Source organism: Globicephala melas, chromosome 8, assembly GCF_963455315.2.
Source record: "Globicephala melas chromosome 8, mGloMel1.2, whole genome shotgun sequence".
NCBI classification, from domain to species: domain Eukaryota; kingdom Metazoa; phylum Chordata; class Mammalia; order Artiodactyla; family Delphinidae; genus Globicephala; species Globicephala melas.
In genome coordinates, this window is record NC_083321.1 from 98,000,378 (window position 1) to 98,019,897 (window position 19,520).

Consider the following 19,520-nt stretch of genomic DNA (forward strand, 5'->3'; position numbering starts at 1 on the left):
AAAGTCAGTTTTTCATTATTGTGGATTTTGTCTATCCAGGGTCTCCTCCCTCTGTGTCCCTCATTATAAGAAATGGTCTATATTGTCAGACAAAATTTCTATATTATAAAGGCAAAAAAGGAGAATTATGTATTCTAACAAAATTTTATTTAGCTATTTATTCCACTTTTTAAAATATACTGAAGTAGGATCTCAGAATAGCTAAAAATCTGATATTCAGAACTGTCCCCACAACTCACTGCCTCCAGACTAAGTACAGTATTTGTTTCTGCTCCCCCTCTCAACTTCATGAAGCAAAGCCACACATCTTTCTCACAGAGGTACAGAGAAAATACTAAATGTCTCAATTTCCTAAGCAAACATCCATTCAATGGAAAGCAAAAGGTTTTGGATGGCAGGGTTTTTTTTCATTCATTCAGTCATTCATTTATTCATTCATTCATTTTATTCTCTCATCTTAAAGATTCCCATTCTTCATGTTTGGTTACTTAATTTTGGTTCAGTGGAATAACTGAAAAGTTGGGGCTTTCCCAAAAGGTTATGAAAACATCACAGTGAGAGATGCAATAAGATGCAAAATGAACAGATTTTTCAGCTCTCCCTACCACTCGGTATAGGGCCTCTTTGGGTAAAATGAAGAGAAGAAAAAAGAATTTGGTGGGCAAGGTTTATCTCCCTTGCTGCCTCTCCACTGCCTTTTCATTGTCCCCTTGCAAACCTGGGCAATATAAGTAATTAATTTTCAATAAGCTGAATAAATGGTCTTCCGCTATTAAACAGCTCTAACAGGTCGAGAGGATTACAATGATATGAGCATTTCAGGCAAATAAATTTAGTGCAACCCTGAAAATATCTAGTAAGATTTCACAGACTTTCTTTACTGAGTTGACAGCTCGTAGAGACCAGACCTGATACCGGGGCTGCCAGACTGGCTTTTGAGAGTACCTCTTATGGCTAGAGTCCCAAGCTTTTGCAAGAGATGCTTAAATAGTAGATATGCTTATGGTGCGAATTTGACACTGGGAGAAATAACCTTCCGAAATTTAAAACCCACAAAGTATAATCAGTTATCCTTCGGGAAGCTGTCTATACAGGAGAAGGAAGTAGAGAACAGAATGAATGTCCAGTGAAAAAAACCACTGTAGATCTCTACACCAAATAATTTGGGCCCCAAATGGACTCTTTCCTCTGTGGCAAATTTGTCTCCTAAATTAATCCTTACGCTTTCTTTTTTGTCATGCAGACAGTGATCAAAATCACTATCATGAATCCTGGTTGGCCTTACCTTGTATCTCTAACCTGTCACCTGGCAGTGATGTCTTTTCCCATTTCCCCTGCTTCCACACAATGGTGACACTTTGAATCAGTACCAAGGATGCTGTCTCTACTTAAAATTGATAATCTATCATACAAGCCTCAAGTACCCATTTTTAATGAAACCTTTAGATGAATATCAAAGAACTATTTGCCGTGTCTAATGTTTTAATTAGATTATATTCTCAATTTAACCCATTAAACCTCCTTTGATGAGCCCCATATTTAGTGTTTAGCCTCAGATGCACGCGGTAATGAATACTGGACCTTTTGATTTAATGAGAATTTCGGCTCTTCCAGCCTGCGCCTCTTTGTGTACCTTTTATTTTGCCAGCTATAGAATTCAGTTAATTGAAGGAGTCTCTTACCCTCACACATCAAGGAGTATAAATTAGCATCCCCATTCTGATTGCAAAATGCAAGCAGACAGTTTTGCTTTGATCTGCGGATTGAGCTGAAGAAGGCAGCAGCCCTCTGAAAACGAGCTGATGGCCTGTTATCAGGGCAAAATGCAGACGCGTCCGTGCGTCACAAAACACTTAATGTCTTAACTGATCACCTTCCAATTCTCCTTGTCCTGTTTGCATCATTCTCTTTATAAGCGCTCGCGTGCATGTGTGTGTGTATTTCTGTGTGGCTCTGTTTTGCTTTCTCTGTTTATCTTTTCTGATTCTCAGAGAATTACGGACCCAGGTTTTAAATTAATCTGAGACCAAGGAAAATGAAATAACATAAATTCCCTCACCTTGAAATTTCTACGAATATCCTGCAAAACTATTCAGGACCTTTCACAGACAAAGATTCTTAAGGACTAACTAACCTCCAATGCTTTCAAATGGATAGATCCCAAGCCGTTGGTAGTACATCACTGAATATGAGGTAAGAAGGGCTATCCTGAGCTTTGGTAATGAAGTCAGCCTTTTAATATGTTCTAATGATAATGCAACTCTCTCGAACTTAACAAATTCAGTTACATAAAAGAAACATCAAGGTAAAAGATCAATACCTCCATCACTCATTGTAAAAGCCAGAATAAAATAATCTTAGATTCAAATTATGAGACATCTGGATAAATACGGTAGATTGAGCACCCACACACACATGCACACGCACGCACACATCTGTTTCCCTCCCTTGGCAAGCCCCCGCTAGAATCACAGTAACGGGTTTTTTTTAAGGCATAAACATATAAGAACAGGGAGAATAGGAAGAGGGATACCAGTAGCAACTTTTTAAAAACTGGAAAGCAGATGAATAAATTGCAAAATAATAATAATAATAATTGGAAGCCTCCAAAAACACTAAATTGTAACCAGGCAATGGGGAAATCCAAGAATCAATCTGATATACACTACAGAATGCCCAAAATGCTCTGGAACTGATGGTGTCAATTACTGCTGGAAGTAGGGGGGGAAGAGGGTGAGGGGGTTAAGTGAAGGATGACTTCCCTCCACCACCCTGGTAAAAGGCTGCTTGACCCTCTACAGAGTCTCAGGAGTGAGAAACAACGGGCTGTTAGGAGGCACCATCCTGAGAACAGAGACAACAGTGAGCACAGGTGTTCTAAATACAGAGACCTCTGGTCCTCCTCTGACACGTGGTCCCCAGAATGTTAGGCCTTCATCCTATAAGCAGGAATTTGGAAAACTCTTCTCTGGGGAATCTGACCAGCCTAAAAGAAAAGAGCTAAAAGTTCTGATTTCAGAGGTTCTCCAACTGAAGAACGCAACCATGTTATCCTATAGGAAAGTTCACAGTCAGCAGGTCGCACTGGGTATTCAGAGCTTCCTATGAGCTTTTTATTTCTCCTACTTAAATATGAGCACACAATCAAGGATTTCCAAACATCTGAGGATATTATATGCGATACCATTAAAAAGGAGGAGGAGGAAATTAAAGAGATCTTTGGAATTAGAAACATGATTGCTGAAATAAAAAATCCAAAGGTTAGAAAATAATATTCAGAATTTTTTCAGAAAGCAGAGCGAAAAGGCAAAAATATAGACAATAGGAGAGAAAGGAATAAATCTAGAGGATAAATCCAGGAGGCTGAAAAAAATCAAAATAATAGGAGTTCCGTAAAGAACATAGAAAAAAAGGAACAGAAATCATCAAAGAATTAATTCAAGAAATTTTCCCATAACTGAAAAAAATGAGTTTTCAGACTGAAAGGGTCTATTGAGTATCCAAAAGAGTGGGTGAAAACAGACCTCCAACTCAGGCATATCACTGCAAAATTTCAGTACACTGGCTCCAAAGAGAGTACCCTACAAGCTTCCAAAAAGGAAAACAAATGAATAAATGAAACAGGATATATCAAGAATCAAGAATCAAGAATCAAAATGGCGTTAGACTTCACAGCAGCAATTGGAAGCTAAAAAGCGATTGAAAGATGCCTTCAAAATCATTCAAAAGTATTCAAAAGTATTTCCAATTGAGAATTCTATACTTAGACAAAATACTAATAAAGCATGAAACTAGAATAAAGATGTTTTTATACAAGAATGATCTCAAAACATTGACTTTTCATACACCAATAAGGAAACTACAGGACCGTGTGCTCCACCAAAATGAGAGAGTAAACCAAGAAAAAGGAAGATAGAGGAAACAAGAGTAAAATGAAAGCAATGCCTGAGATGAAGAGGAAGGAAGATGCATTGACCCAGAATCCATAGGGGAGCAGACCAGGGGCCTCTGGGAGAAATCTGTTCAGGAAATCAAAATGTTAAGAGTACATGCACAGCAAAGGAAACCATAAACAAGATGAAAAAACAACCCTCAGAATGGGAGAAAACATTTACAAATGAAGCAACTGACAAAGGATTAACAAAATATACAAGCAGCTCATGCAGCTCGATATCAAAAAAACAAACAACCCAATCCAAAAATGGGCAGAAGACCTAAATAGACATTTCACCAAAGAAGACATACAGATGGTCAACAAACACATGAAAAAATGCTCAACATCATTAATTATTAGAGAAATGCAAGTCAAAACTACAATGAGGTATCACCTCACACCAGCTAGAATGGCCATCATCAGAAAATCTACAAACAACAAATGCTGGAGAGGGTGTGGAGAAAAGGGAACCCTCTTGCACTGTTGGTGGGAATGTGAATTGGTACAGCCACTATGGAGAACAGAACAGAGATTCCTTAAAAAAACTAAACATAGAACTACCATATGACCCAGCAATCCCACTCCTGGGCGTATACCCAGAGAAAACCATAATTCAAAAATACACATGCATGCCAATGTTCATTGCAGCACTATTTACAGTAGCCAGGATAGGGAAGCAACTGAAATGTCCATCAACAGAGGAATGGATAAAGATGTGGTACACATATACAATGGAATATTACTCAGCCATAAAAAGGAACAAAACTGGGTCATTTGTAGAGACGTGGATGGACCTAGAGACTGTCATACAGAAGGAAGTAAGTCAGAAAGAGAAAAACAAATATCATATATTAACGTATATATGTGGAATCTGAAAAAAAATGGTATAGACGATCTTATTTACAAAGCAGAAATAGAGACACAGACGTAGAGAACAAACGTATGGATACCAAGGGAGAAGGGGGCGGTGGGATGAATTGGGAGATTGGGATTGACATATATACACTATTGATGCTATGCATAAAATAGATAACTAATGAGAACCTACTGTATAGGACAGGGAACTCTACTCAATGCTCTGTGGTGACCTAAATGAGAAGGAAATCCAAAAAGAGAGGGGATATGTGTATATGTATAGCTGATTCACTTTGCTGTACAGTATAAACTAACACAATATTGTAAAGCAACTCTACTCCAGTAAAAATTTTTTTAAAATACATGAACATTTGGGAGGGAGGTAGTGACAAATGGTGAAGAACTGGAGTTAAATTAGTCACAAGTACACTAAAAATTAAGAATAATACAATGAGCCTTAATTCCAAGAAAAACAAAAAGTCTTGCAGAAAAAGTAAAGTAATCGCAGCTGACTACCTGGCTTAGCTGAGAATTACACATGCACATCATAATAAATTACAGTTTTGAGAGGAGAGATAAGAGAGGGTGCACGTATGTGGTGGGAACAGGCGAGAAAGAGAACTACGCCTTCATCTTTTATAGCATGAAGTACTAGATAATTTCTGAAATAGAAACACCAAAAAGCAGCAATGCAGTGAAGTCATTTAGAAACATGAAGGTGGATAAGATACCAAAACAATCAGCCCAAAACAGAAACTGGTTGCCTCTGTAGTGAAGAAAATAGGGAAGGGGACAGGGGACCGCTTCCTTTTTAAATAATCCTTGTAGAACTATTTGACTTTTTAAACACTGTGCACAGGTAAATGATAAAGCTCAAATCTTTAAAATTAAAATTAGAGAACTTAGGAACTGGAGGAAAAAAACAGATGAGAAAAGAGCAGAGCAAGCATAAAGTATTCATTATTTTGTTTTTAGCTTGTAAATTATTCCCATCTTAAACTTGGGATAAAGAGCCATCTCCTATCTTTATTCCCATTGCTTTCTATAGTTTGTTTCCCTTCCCAAGTGAAGCACTGAGAGGAATAGATTATTTGGTATGTGTATGTATGTACGTGGGTACTGATTGCCGCCCTGCAGCTTGCGGGATCTTAGTTTCCCCAACCAGAGATGGAACGCACGTCCTTGGCGGGTGAAAGCGCGGAGTCCCAACTACTGGATGGCCAGGGAATTCCCTATTTGGCCATTCTTTAACTTCTGGCTAGAAGTTAAGCTAAGTTAACTTCTGGCTAGAAGGCAAGCACACATGATTACTCCATTATCTGCAGCCCTGGAGGCTAGGGAGGGCACAGATGTTAGAAATGTTCAGCTAATTCCCAGGGACTATATTAGTTAATATTTCTAAACAACTCTTTTATTTATTCTTGTTACAGAGATATATGCAAAAGGTGTGCCTTTTTTAAGCTCAAAAAAATTTCTTAAAGGCTTCAGAAGGAAGCTTAAATCCTGGATTTCCATCGTACATTCTGTATTGGAATCATAGGCAATTCTTTCTAAATTGACTCCTTATATAACATCATGTCTGTCACCAAATGGGATAAGAGAAACCTGGGGCAGAATGGGGCTGGGACAGGTAAGGGGGAGAAAAAGGAGCTTTCCAGATAAAGCATCCTCAATGACACTTTCTGACTCCTATTTCATCCAGGGCTGTCTTGTCCCCTCAGTCCACATGGGAGGTCAGTGACAAAGAGAAATTAAGATGAAGTTATAAAAAAATAAAATTCCTTGGAAAGAGACATAATATCCCCTTTGTAATGATAGTGAAGGCACACAAGACTAATACTCATCTTTTAGGTAACCATATTGCTACAGTTGATGTCCTCTGAAGTTTGGTATCAATGAACAAACTGCTATGTTCAGATGTATACTGTAATTCGTCATCTTTCTCTAGCACTTTTCATCCAAGATATCACAGTATATACTTTTATAACTGTTATCTCACATCCCCTCCCCATTCTTAACTGATTTATAGGGTACTCTCCTCATGTTTTGGATGCCAAGTAAGAGAAATAATGTAATCATTAGCTAATGTAAGATTAGAATTGAAGTCTCTAAGCCATCTAGCCAGTGGCAATGATGCCAAATCAGATGTGGTTCCACAATATTATAAAGAGTAATAAGAGAGAGCTCACAGAATTATTATAAATGAAATCATGGAGGGACGGTTATCTAGTGTACACACCAGGAATTCTGAGAGGGAAGGAGAAACGTGTCTTTAGGAGGTGGGATTAAAATCAGAAAATACAACAGGGAGAATCTGACTGAAGAGAAAACATGAGGGTCATTTCAAATTTTCATCTCACTTCTGAATACTTATCGGAATTATCTCTGACCTCTGCATGTATTAATTCTGTAACTCACCAAATTAATAGCCTGTATGACATTGGGCAAGTCAGTCTCTGACTCTAAGTTGCTTTGTCTGTAATTAAAGGAGATTAAGCCAAAAATTTTAGAATAGAAAAGTGGGGGGATTTGAAGTAGCTGAGACATCATCTAGCTCATCCTACAAGAGGATATATGAACCTCTTCTAAGACACCCCGGCGCTATATGTTAAATGTATCCTATGATCATTCACAACATATATTAACATAGTAAAAGTTTGTAGTTAAGAAAAAAAATAAAACGTAAGCATAATATAGGGATTGGCATAAATTATAATAGTATAAATTTATTTTATGCCTTATTCAAATAAAACATCATTTTCAATTAAAAAAGAAAAATAAAGAAAACACCCCAGCAAGTGGTTATTCAACTGTGGCTTGGATGAAAACAGGGCTAAGGGATTCAGTACATCCTAGGAATGTCAATTTACGTTTCAGATTGCTCTTAATTAGAAGGTTTTCCATAAATTGATCTAAGAATTTGCTAGATAATTTCCAGGTAATTTTTAAAAATTTTACAACCAAAATTGCTATGCAAAACCCTCTCCTCCACATAATACAATGACAATAGCCCCACTGCCACCTTTATCACAATATGGATCAGTGGTAAGCTACGATAATTAAAATTGGCTTCTAGTCTTAATTCTGCCACTGTCTTTTTTTTTTTTTTTGGCGGTACGCGGGCCTCTCACCGTTGTGGCCTCTCCCGTTGCAGAGCACGGGCTCCGGACGCGCAGGCTCAGCGGCCATGGCTCATGGGCCCAGCCGCTCCGCGGCATGTGGGATCCTCCTGGACCGTGGCACGAACCGGGCGTCCCCTGCATCGGCAGGCGGACTCTCAACCACTGTGCCACCAGGGAAGTCCCTGCCACTGTCTATTTGACATTGGCCAGACATTCATTATATCTAGATCTTAATGTCTTCGTTTATAAAATGAAGGGCTTAGATTTTTGTCAAATGTCTCTTCTAACACTGACAATTCTTTCCTGACTATAACTTTGTCTTCAACTCAGTGGGATATCACCTTGTTTTCATTTACTTTCTAGAATGAGGTTTTGGGACTTCTTTAATGAATTAAAGTTAATATCCTTTTCTTCTTTTTCTTGTTTCCGTTAACTCTTCTAATTGTGATAGGTCTATTTATTTATTTAAATTTATTTTTGTTGACTTCTAGGTATCTTTTATGGGGGGCGGCCGGGCCACGTGGCACGTGGGATCTTATTTATTTATTTATTTTTGTCTGCGTTGGGTCTTCATTGCTGCATGCAGGCTTTCTCCAGTTGCACCACTCTTCGTTGTGGTGCGCGGGCTTCTCACTTCAGTGGCTACTCCTGTTGTGGAGCACAGGCTCTAGGCGCGCGGGCTTCAGTAGTTGTGGCACGTGGGCTCAGTAGTTGTGGTTCACGGGCTCTAGAGTGCAGGCTCAGTAGCTGTGGTGCACGGGCTTAGTTGCTCCGTGGCATGTGGGATCTTCCTGGACCAGGGCTTGAACCCGTGTTCCCTGCATTGGCAGGTGGATCCTTAACCACTGCGCCACCAGGGAAGTCCTGGTCTATTTATTTAAATTAGAGTGTATGAAGTAAAATCTTATTCTTAGTAAGATGACAAATAATTTTAAATGTTTTGCCTTCCAGCTTCTGATCAAACTTTGCTAGTGAAAAGTGCTTAGTGTTTTGTGGACTTAGCCTGTTCTACTGATGGACAACACAGTACCTGGCCTATAGAAATTGCTCAAATATTGTTCCAAAATCTGCTTGCCTGGAACCATCCATTGGTTCTGGTTCTGCCGTCTCTAGCAGGACAGACTAGACATACCCTCCCGATACGTAATTGCTCTGTAGCCATTGAAATACAGCTAACACAGCCAATCTCCTCTCCCAACCCTCTCTAAAGCCTTGCTTCTCCAAGCTGAAACGCTCATACTCCTCTGTTTCCTATACCTTTTACTATCTAGGTTCCTGTATTCATTCCTGGATGAATTTTAGTTTGTCAATATCCTCTTTAAAATGTGCTGCCAAGAATATAACATAAATATAAAATATTTCATTATTTTTGCACACACACTGAGCCCCATTCAAGAAGACCAGGGAGTCACTGCTTCAACTAAGTATGTTTATTGCACGATTCTTAGCAGAAGAAAGCATTCTGCTTGCTCTGTGCCTTCACACCTCTTTATCTCTAGTTATCAAATCCATCGACAAAAGCCAGTTCTCTGTCTTTTGAAGTGGTGTCATGGATTCCAATTAATCATTTCTTAGTGCCACTATCAGCTAATACTGGGCTGAATAACGTGTTGTCGATTTATTGTGTTCTTATGTCACGTGAGTAGAAATATTATCGAGTCCCTCTCTGAGACGCTATGAAATGAAGTCCATCAGATACAGCATTGAGAACAAATACCGAACAAATTAGTTACTACATTTGGGATTACATGTAGGATGACTTGTCCACCTTGGCTATTTTAAGATGGTTTTGCCCCTTCAGAATCAGACCTATGTATGTCTTTCTTTACTTTAATGCATCATAATGAACATGGTTTTGCAGATCTTCACCACCAATTGAAACTGAGTGGAGGCAAAAGCCTGGGTAATTCAGACAAAATATCTTTTCAGCCTATGGAGGCTTTGATCAGTATTGAAGGCCGAAACCAAAAAGTGCTATCATGTTACATTAAATTGAGACTAAATTGTGTCTATCCTCTACTATCGTCACTAACTCCCTGTGTATTAAAAAAGAAAGAAAGGAAGAAAGAAAGGGAAAAGAAAAGAAAAACTAGGAGAACTTTGCTATTGAGTTGTTGGCCGCCAATTTCAGGGAATACTGTCTGATGAGAAAATGATGCCACCGTCAGTGTGGCTGGCGCTGTGTATCTGAGCTCTTCCCTTCCTAACTAATCTATTCAGGAAGAGGCACAGAGGGAGACAAGGCGAGGCAGAATGAGCATCTTTTTGTGTTTGATGCTCATAAATGAAAGACACAGCCATTCCCTGAGCCCCAGGATTCATCCTGCCTCTGATCAAGCAGAGCTGTGCCTATGCTAACAGTGTTTCCTCTTTACCTGCCTTTTCAAGACAGAGAGTCTTAAAATGTTGCTAGTCTGCTACTCTGAGACCTAGAACAAGCCCTGCCATCTTCTTGTGAAGACAAGAGAAGAAGGAAAGAAAAGCCTGGTGCTTTGGGGTTTGTGTTAACCGTCTAATTTAACCGTTTTCATTTCTCCCAAAACACAGTATTTCTACTCACTTCAAAGATTCTCCCCCAAAATCCCTTTTAGTAGTTGTTCTTCCTGGGATTAGACGTATTGGAGATGTTCCCCTTGCGTAACAGTATCCACTTTCTCTCCCAGGTTACTAGGAACGTTCTTATTCACAAATTGCTTTCTTTATATAACTAAGTCTTTCACAAAGCATTTGCCAAAAACGCCTGCTTTAAAACAGTACTGTCATCATCTGAACAGGGAGAGAGAGGAGAAATCTGAACCTAGACTTGCTTTCGTAGCACATCTACACAATCTAAATAAATACAAGAGGGGTCCTTACAAAGTGTTAGAAGCAAAATGCCAACCATGTTACCAGAAGAAAGCAAAGTGTTTTGGGCAAAGAAGTGATCAAGGAGTCAGAAGAGATATTTTCTGTCCTGCTTTGGCTCTTAGCTAGTCCTGATTTCACGGGTAAATCCTTCCATCTCACCAAGCCTCTATTTCCTTGTCTATGAAGAGAAAAATAATCCTTGCCATGACTCACAGATTGTTGACTGACAGCACTTTGGCAAACCCAAATAGTATACACAATGCTTGTGTTTTTAAAGCAATAGCTTTGCCTCCTAAATGGTGCAGATTGGATAAAGTTCTCACTCTGACGATTATCTTTGCTTAAGTTAATGTTTCCTCAAACAAGCCTACTGGAAAAAAAAAAAAAATCTGCTGCTACATTAATAGAATCATAGAACTTTGACCCAGAAGGATCTTTAGGATTCATCCTCTTATTAGAGAAATAAGGGAAGGAAAAGCGTAATTAAATGTAACCCAAGCTCACATCTCTGTTATTTTCATAATTACTATTAGTCATTAGAACCCAAGAGTCAGTCCTCTACCTAGCCACAGACACTCTTTTCTGGCCTTCCTGGTCTCTGTTACCTGAATACACAACCAGGGCGAAAGGAAGATGGGAAACTGAGGTCGCCTCTGGCACGGCTGCTATACTTGATAAGTGTACTGGGTATGTAGTGTCGTCACACAATTCATTACCATAATTTCACACTCCTAATATCAAGAGATCTCTGTCCTTTCAGCACTTCAGAGTCAAAAAATACTATTTGCAGAAACCTTTTTCACGTAGGTGGAACTCTAGACTATTAAACGATTAAAAACAAAAATCGGCGACGGGGAGACGGGAATCTGTTAAGGAAAAGTTACTAGCCCTGCTCATTCCTGCGGGGGACAGGAAACTGGCCAGGGCGGAGGGGAGGGAGCGTGCGCGTAGGAGGTCGCGGTAACAAACGATTCCCGGAAACTCGTGTCTGTTCCCAGTTTTGCCCGGCGAGCCCTTTATCTAAAGAGAGTGCAAACCCGGGAAAAGAATAGGAGACCTCCCAGGGGGAAAGGGAGGGGGCAACGCGCAGAGCCAATAGGACTCCTGCCGCCCCTCAAGGGTCCCCAAACAGGTGCACGCCTGTAAGGGGATGCGTATTCCCCTTTAGGTTTCATTTTGCTAAAATTCCGAGTTCCCTAAAATGCGATGAGAATGAGCACTTCCACACACAACCCAAGGAACGCTCGCTTTTAAAATATCAGTAACCGGTGGGACATGGAAGAGTTGCTGGACAGGCGCGCAACAAGGCCGGGAAGCAAAATTGCTCGGTGGGTTTGCTCTGCCCAAGTGTCTCGACTCCCGTGAGCGCCGCTCAGAACGGGGGCGGAGGGAGAGGGAACCAGAGTAAAGAGCGCGGGTGCCTGGGGGACCACAAGCTCAAAAAGGGTTCCTGGGTGCAGAACCACGAGCTCTTGAGGGGAACTGTGACGCTAGAGGATGGAAGCGCCGCCCTGAGAAGGAGGGAGTCGCCTTTGTATTAGTTAGAGATGGGGGGGCGAGTGGGAGGTTAGTGGCGGGTGGCGCGCGAGTCTGTCCGGGAGTGAATGTGTTAAGGATCAGGTCCGGATCCGGATCCCCGCAGAGCGGAGGGCCCAGACACTCGGTCCCTTACCTGCAGCCCATCGGTCTGCCCAAGGAAGGGCAAGGGGTCCGGTGGAGAGCCTGGCCAACGGAGCGGGGACAGGTGGCTGAGGGGCGAGGGCCGAGGGGTCTGCAGTCGCGGCGGGGAAGAGGTCCCCCACCGAATTAGGGAGCCAAGAGCCCGTGCTCCCGTTTGCGCTGCCGAAGACGCGGGGCGAGCGGACGAGCCAAGCAGGCGCACACTCGCCCCCGCACGGGCGCTGCGAGCTGGCTGTCGGGCGGGGGAGGGGGTCGGGAGGCCGCGCCGCGCAGGCCCCGCAGGTATTGGAGGGTTAACAGGTGTGTCGTGTTTATCTTCCCGGAGCCGATGTCCGTGGCCCGCCCCTCTGCGTCCTCCCCGCCTTCCCCAGCCCGGCGGCTCAGAGCGCGTGCGGCCCTGAGCCCAGCTCTCCCTCGTCCCCAATGTCCACCTCGTCCTCCGGCTCGGTCAGCACGAAGGGACCCGTGGGCAGGCCCAGCCGAGCCTCGGCGGGTGCGGCCTTGGGGCCATGGGGGCTGCCCTCAGGGCTCTCGGGCCCATCAGGTGCTTTGGGCTCGTCTTGACTTTTCCTCAGCTGCTTTTTATGCTTCATCCGCCGATTCTGGAACCACGTTTTCACCTGATTCCGGGGAGAAACAAAGAAAATCACGTCATTCCTTCAGACCCATGGTTACTGAGCTAAGACAAAAGCGATTGCTGGAGTTTAAGAAAATAGACCGCAATCCACTGATGAATTATCCAGAAGTTGTGACAGTCCCAACCTTGGGTTAAGTCACACCTGAGTGGCTCACAAGTTATTGTCTTAGCTTGAATGAGAATCAAACATCCTAGCTCTCAGAAGTACTTGTCCTGAAATAACGATGAGGCTCAAAAGGGTGTGTTTAGTAAATACTAATAGTGCTATTAATTAGAATTTCTAATAGTAAGTGCTGCGTGGATAAGTTTCCTTTCTGTTCAGAATACGTTCCTCTGACTGTGACATCTAAATACCGGGTCCAGCAAGACTGCTGGACAGCAAGATGAGAAGCAGACTTGCTGCTTCTCATCAGAGAGAAAAATCACTGGGGCCTGGCAGGGCTATGATTTCACAGCAAGTTGGGTTTCCAGGTACAGAGAATAGGAAAGGGAGTGGAGCGAGGTATTTTGAGGTTGCATGTGAATAGCATCTGGTAGAAGATGAAAACAGTCCTTCCACTCAGGACAGGGCAATAGAAAGGAGGCTTATATTAGTGTGTGTGTGTGTGTGTGTGTGTGTGTGTCTGTCTGTCTGTCTGTCTGTGTCTGTGCTGGGAGGGGTGGCTATGAAGACTCGCGGCTGTGAGAGAGGTTAAAGAAGAAAAAAAATCTTGTGTGGGCTTCTCTCGGGTCAAGAACCCTCTTATCTCTTACCGATTTACGTGTGACCCGGGTTACTGCCCTGATCAGAAATGGGTGGGGAGGCACAGAAATGCTAGTTCTCAAGCGGGGAGTGAGCATCAGAATCACTCGAGGGGTTTTTCCTCCGTGTCCAGAACCCGCTCGAGAGATTTTGCTTCGGTGAGTCGACAAGAGATTGGAGGTGTCGGTACTTTTACTACGGGTCTTCGGAGAAGCCTAGAATAAAGGGGAGCGGGGTCGTTGCACGCAAGAACTCCGCGGCCGGTCCAGAGGCGTTAGGAGTCGGGGGGAGAGGAGCGAGCGGAGATGGGGCCTCCCCCTCCTCCGGCCCACCTGCGTCTCGGACAGGCTGAGGGCCGTGGCCAGCTCCACCCGCTCGGGCGTGGACAGGTAGCGCTGGATCTCGAATCTCTTCTCCAGGCCGGAGAGCTGCGAGTCCGAGAAAACCGTGCGAGCTTTGCGGCGGCGGCAGTGCTTCCCCGGCAGCTCGGGGTGCTGGGGGTGCGGGAACAGCGCCGGGACAGGCACCCCTGCGGAGAGAAGAGCGGTCAAGTGGGCAGAGCCCGACCTCCCCGGGCGACCCCCGCTCCACTCCCCACCCTCGTCCCCGGCACCCGCTCCACCTCGTGCCCCCGCCGGTCCCCGCCTCGCCCCACGGCTTCTCCAGGGCTTCTCCCAGGAATCGCAGGGCAGGGGGAATAAATCGCAAGAATAGCGCTTGGAGATCTTTATCAGAAAGGCCGTCTACACACACACACAATAAACAGTAAGTAAAACGGAAAAGAAAATTATAAAATAGATCCGGAGGCCTTAAATACTGTCTTCTTGGAGAAACTTCCGGAGAGTCCTCGGCTGCGCCTCCCGAAGTTTTCTTGCAAACGTCGGAGGGTCCAGCAGCTATCCTCCTCCTCACCATCCCCCCTCCCCCCAATCCTCCAGACCCCTGACGACAACCAGTGATGTCCTGGGGCTGAAGCATGAATGTGATCCGGCTTCCCAACCTCACTAAAAAACACCGTTCTCTTCCCTGAGCCGCCTCCACTCTCCCGCCTGCGGCCAAAGGGAACAGGCCAACACTCTCACGTGCGGGGCAGCTCCTGAGCGAGAACGGAAGGGGAATTGCCGCCTCGCACGTTTCCTATCAGTCTCGGCGTCGCGCTGGGGACCCATCTAGTTCTCATTCTTTCCCTCCAACCCCACGCAGAAGGATTGAAACGCTTTTCCCGGGCCGCAGGAGACTTCTCGTGTCTTTCCTGACCTTCGCAAGCTTTACCATGTCTGAGACGTACCAAGCGGACCAACCGCCGCAGACGTAAATATCGGCTGATCCCAGGGGGGGAACAGCAAAAACAGAAAACTAGTAGTTCCGGTATCTCTGGCTTTGGCCACTACTATTTGCCGGGAACATGGGTGCAGCGCAAAAGAGACTGTCTCTGGCCGGCGGTGGAGCCAAAGCAGAGAGGCGGACTTGGACGCAGGCTTCACAATTGCCCCTCCAACCCAGTGCCCCGAAGTCTGGGTTTTACCGCTTCACAAACGCTTTAGCTTTTGTCGTGGATTCCAGCGCCCACCTTTCACAAACTGGCTCACGTCTGTCCAGCCCCCACCCCGACTAGGGTTGTTTTTCCGGCTGCGCTCTGCATCTGGACTCAACGAATTATTCTATTCTGTCTGGAATGAAGATGCCGGAAAAGAAAGCGTGAATGTGGCCTTTCAGAGAGAGGCACAAAAGAAACCTGGGTATTTCCCCGCATCTCCCTGTCCCAACCAGACTTGGCTGGTCCCCGCTCTTTGCCGTGCCTGGGAAATCAAAATACTTTGGCTCTGGGCTCCAGAGATATCAGCAACAGGGGCAAAGGAGGGCAGCGCACCCCAAGATTGTGAATTAAATGCTAGATGTTGGGAGTGAAGAGGGTTAATGAGCAGCTGCGTCTCTCCCTCTTTTTTCCTTACCTTCTCTCCCTTATTCGGGCCAGCCCAAACCTTCAGTCCTCAGAATATCCCCAAACCCTCCTTCACTTCCAAACCCCCGCGGTGTCTACCTGCAAATGCTCAGTGCCTGGGAGGAGAGAGCTGGCCCCACTGGAGCCTTTTGAGCTTCTGGGCTGGAAAGTTGAGTTCCTTTCCGTGGGGTGGGATAGTCAGGGGTCTCCCTCAGAGTGGGAGAGGTAGGGATGGGGACCGAGAGATGGACCAGAGTGGCCAGGAAGACCAAGAGAAAGGAAACTGAACACTGCTCGTCAAGAATATCGACAAATCTGCAGCTACCTCTTGGCTCGGCACGTCTCCTCCGTTATAGAAAGTGAGGAGTGACCCTGGATTGGCCTCAAGGGAGCTCCCTGTGTTCTCAGCCATATCCCCAACCTTCCACTGTCACTTAGGGAAGGAGGCCCAGCCAAGCCAGGCCCAGCCAGCTCTGGCCTTTCCTCTCATCCGTCACAGGCTTAGGGTCTATGCTGGAAGACGTGCTCTCTCTCTCTCTCTCCCCATACCTTGAGACCCCTGTTACTTACCCGCGGTGGTGAGGAAATAAGGGTGGTGGTGGTCTCCCTTATGTAGAGGGTGATGGGGGTGAGGGGCCAGGAGGGTGGGTGTGGGCATGAGGGGGTAGCCATAGTCTAGCAGAGGCACCCGGGAGGCCAGAGAGCTGGTGAAGTGGTCAGAGGCCACCTCCCTTAGCGGCTTGGGCTTGTGCAGCAGGATGTCCTCGATGAAGAAGGACGTGGGCCTCTGAGATGACGCCGGGTGTAGAGGGGAGGTGAAGTTGAGATTCATCTTGAACCGAGCGCCTGCCACAGGGCGGGGGCCGGGGACGACGAGTAGGAAGCAGGCAGCGTCTCAGCACGCCTGGTCGAGAGCCAACCACCCTCGAGGCTCGGATCCCTGATGCTCTCTCCTCGGCCTGGGCTACCCCCGGCGCTGGAGAGGCAAGAAGATAAGCTCTTGGGTAGGTTGGGTCTAAGTGTAGGAGAATTGGCAGCTTGGAGAGGGGAGTCGGGACAGCCAATGGCAAGGCTGCCAGAGGCAGAGGGGAGGGTGCGGTGGGCGCGGGGCGGGGCGGGGAGCTGTCCGCGGTGCTGAATACGACCGGCCAGGCCCGGGGAGAGTGCAGCCGAGCGGACCGGGTCCTTGCTCCTACCAGGTTTCTCGACCTCAGTTTCTGCCCGCCACGGCAGGAGCTGCCTAGCTCCCGGCCGTTTTTTAAAGAAAACGAAAGAGATAAAGTCTCTACCCTCGGACAAACTCCTCTTTAGAGAGCAGAAGGCATTTAAAGGGCCCCGAAGCAACAGGAATAAAGCACTTATTTCAGCACTGGGGCCAGGGATTTAAAACTTTAGAGAAATGATAGCACAGGGGGAAGAGGAGAAGTGAGGAGAGAGTCCATATCCGCTAGACCCACCTTAAGTTGATGACTGAGGGATGACTGGATTGTCGAGGTAAATAAATAAAACGTTGATGATCATAACATTCTTTACCTCCGTTTTAGAGGATGGTGTGAGGAAAGTTATACCTACATTAGTCAATTAATTTGATCTGTGTAAATATGTCCAAAACTACCTCTTAAATGCCAGCCCCCACCTCCTCTCAAATTTCCATTACTTTCTCCTCATTCCGCTCACATAGGCTGCTATTTCTGCTATACTATCCTTTTCAGCCCTAGCGCCCCCCCCAAATAATTGTACTGTGTTTTTGTTTCCCATTCCCTTTTGCAGCCTTGCTTTTCATTTTCCTCCCTCCCAATCTTTTGTTTTCTAATGTTTGTCTTTTTCAAATCTGTCACATTTATTTCCCTGGAGTCAATTTGCTAAAATTAAGGTGATCATCTACAGCACAGCAGGGGTAATTTCAGCTCGCATCTCCGAAAATTGCTCTAATTATTGATGTTAAACTCAGGGAAATTAAAAGAAGCCACTTCTCTTCCATCTCCCCATTTTTAAGCTCTAATTTGTTGAAATCTAGTCATCATCACAATTCCAATCACCACTGCTAATAGTAAAAGTGTTTTAATAGAGACTGAGTCCTCACAACCCATGCTATTAGATAATTAGAGGAGGTGTTAGGAAGCCAAGTGCTAATCCTTGGGCGCACGGGTAGGATTTCCATCTGATCTAGCAGGTAGAACAAATTAATTACCAGAATCAATTAGGCCCCAAACTACAGAGCTCCAAGAAGTGGGAGCGTCGTATTCCATACGGATGAACTGGTAAATGGTAAACAGATGAGGAGAGCCAGAAGAAGGAGGATGAAGGGGGAAATAACTTTAAAATAAGCTCTTGGCAAGTAAGCCTCTAAACGAAGTCAGAACTCTTTGTCCTGGAGTGAGAAATGTGATCTTTTTAAAGTTTATCATTGTAAGAACTGAAGACCGGAAAGCAGGTGGCCACGGAGAGGGAACATAGAAGACTTCCAGGGGCGTTGCTTGGTCTTTAGTCCTGGTCCAGTCATCTCCCGCAGGACCAAAGGAAGACCCAGGAGACTCGTGAAGAGGGGACTGTCCACACTTTACCCACATCCACCCTGCTGCCAGCGAGCGCTTACTCTTTCCTGTGAGTGGAAACCGAGGCATCCTGTCTCCTAAGACCCTAAAGGATTAGAGGCTATTGAGGGCGTGGCGGGTTTACAACCAGAAGTAGCCTCTGTAGAGAGCCTTCCCGAGCCGGCGCGCGCTTACACTCCATCCCTACACAGACCGAGCACAGATTTGCACCCAGCCTTGGGGGTGGGATTTTAGCTTCACTCTGGGGGCAGGGACTAACTTCTGTCTCAGAAACAGAAATGACAAGATTACTGAATGTCCCTTGGGACCAGGGGCAGTAAAAAACGCCTTTGGGTAGCAGTTACCTTGGAGCCAAGGCGCTACAAACCCTTTCTCAGAATTCATCCTTACACGTCCCCCGGAGTGTTCGAGGGACCCGAGGAGGGAAGGGAAGGGGCGGGGTAGACAGCCTGCTCAGTCCTTACCCTCCCCCTTATTTCATATACTTTTATTTCACATTCCCTGCTGTCCCCCAAAGCTAAGGCTATCTCCCCAGGCCCTGCTCGCTGGCCAAGACGCGCGGGAGGAGGGGCCGACTGCCCACGCTCCCCTTTCTCTACTTCTGCTCATGCCAGAACCCGCCTGCCCAAGAGCCCAGCACTGCCGAGGGAGACTTTCCCTCGGGAGTCCGGCTCTCCAGCCTCCGCCTCGGCCCCAGTGGGAACCTAGGAAGTGAGAGACGGAGGGAGGAAGCTGGACAGCTCTGGGAAGTGGAAGGGCTTCCAGGACTGCGGGAGTTTTCCTTCCCTCTCCCCTTTCAACGATGCTGGGAAACCAAGCTACGTGGCTGAGAGAGTGCGACCCGCCGTCCGCACCAATGCAGGCCCCTGGGGGCGCGGAGGCAGGAACAGGGGGATCGGAAGTGAGGCAGAGACAGGGATTCCTCGGTCGCCACCCTTGTCCATTAAGGAGAACCCCTTATCCCAGCGCACTCAGATAATCCCAGCTGGGCTCGCCAAGGGGGCTATGGGGCCTGAGCACAGCGCAAGGGGCAGGCTGTGCACGCGGGGCTTGTCCTGGAGAAGTTCCTTTCGGGTCCCGGCCTCACATTCCTCTAAGAGTTACGACCCAGACCCTCGGGGAAATCGCGAGGTGAAGAAAGCTGGCACGTTTCTCTCTGATGCTGGCGCTCTGGCCTGGCCCATCCTTCTTCCCCGGTGGGGTGAA

The 19,520-nt window shown here is 45.7% G+C and overlaps 1 protein-coding gene across 1 annotated transcript; it reads right to left on the reverse strand.

The window, feature by feature from the left end:
* Positions 1 to 12,818: 12,818 nt before the first annotated feature.
* On the reverse strand, positions 12,819 to 16,591 carry BSX (brain specific homeobox). The gene is made up of 3 exons (XM_030839728.2): positions 16,330 to 16,591; positions 14,150 to 14,346; positions 12,819 to 13,058 (listed from the first exon to the last, which is right to left on the reverse strand). Exons 1-3 carry the CDS (start codon positions 16,589 to 16,591, stop codon positions 12,819 to 12,821), a joined length of 699 nt encoding a protein of 232 aa, XP_030695588.1.
* Between the last annotated feature and the right edge of the window lie 2,929 nt (positions 16,592 to 19,520).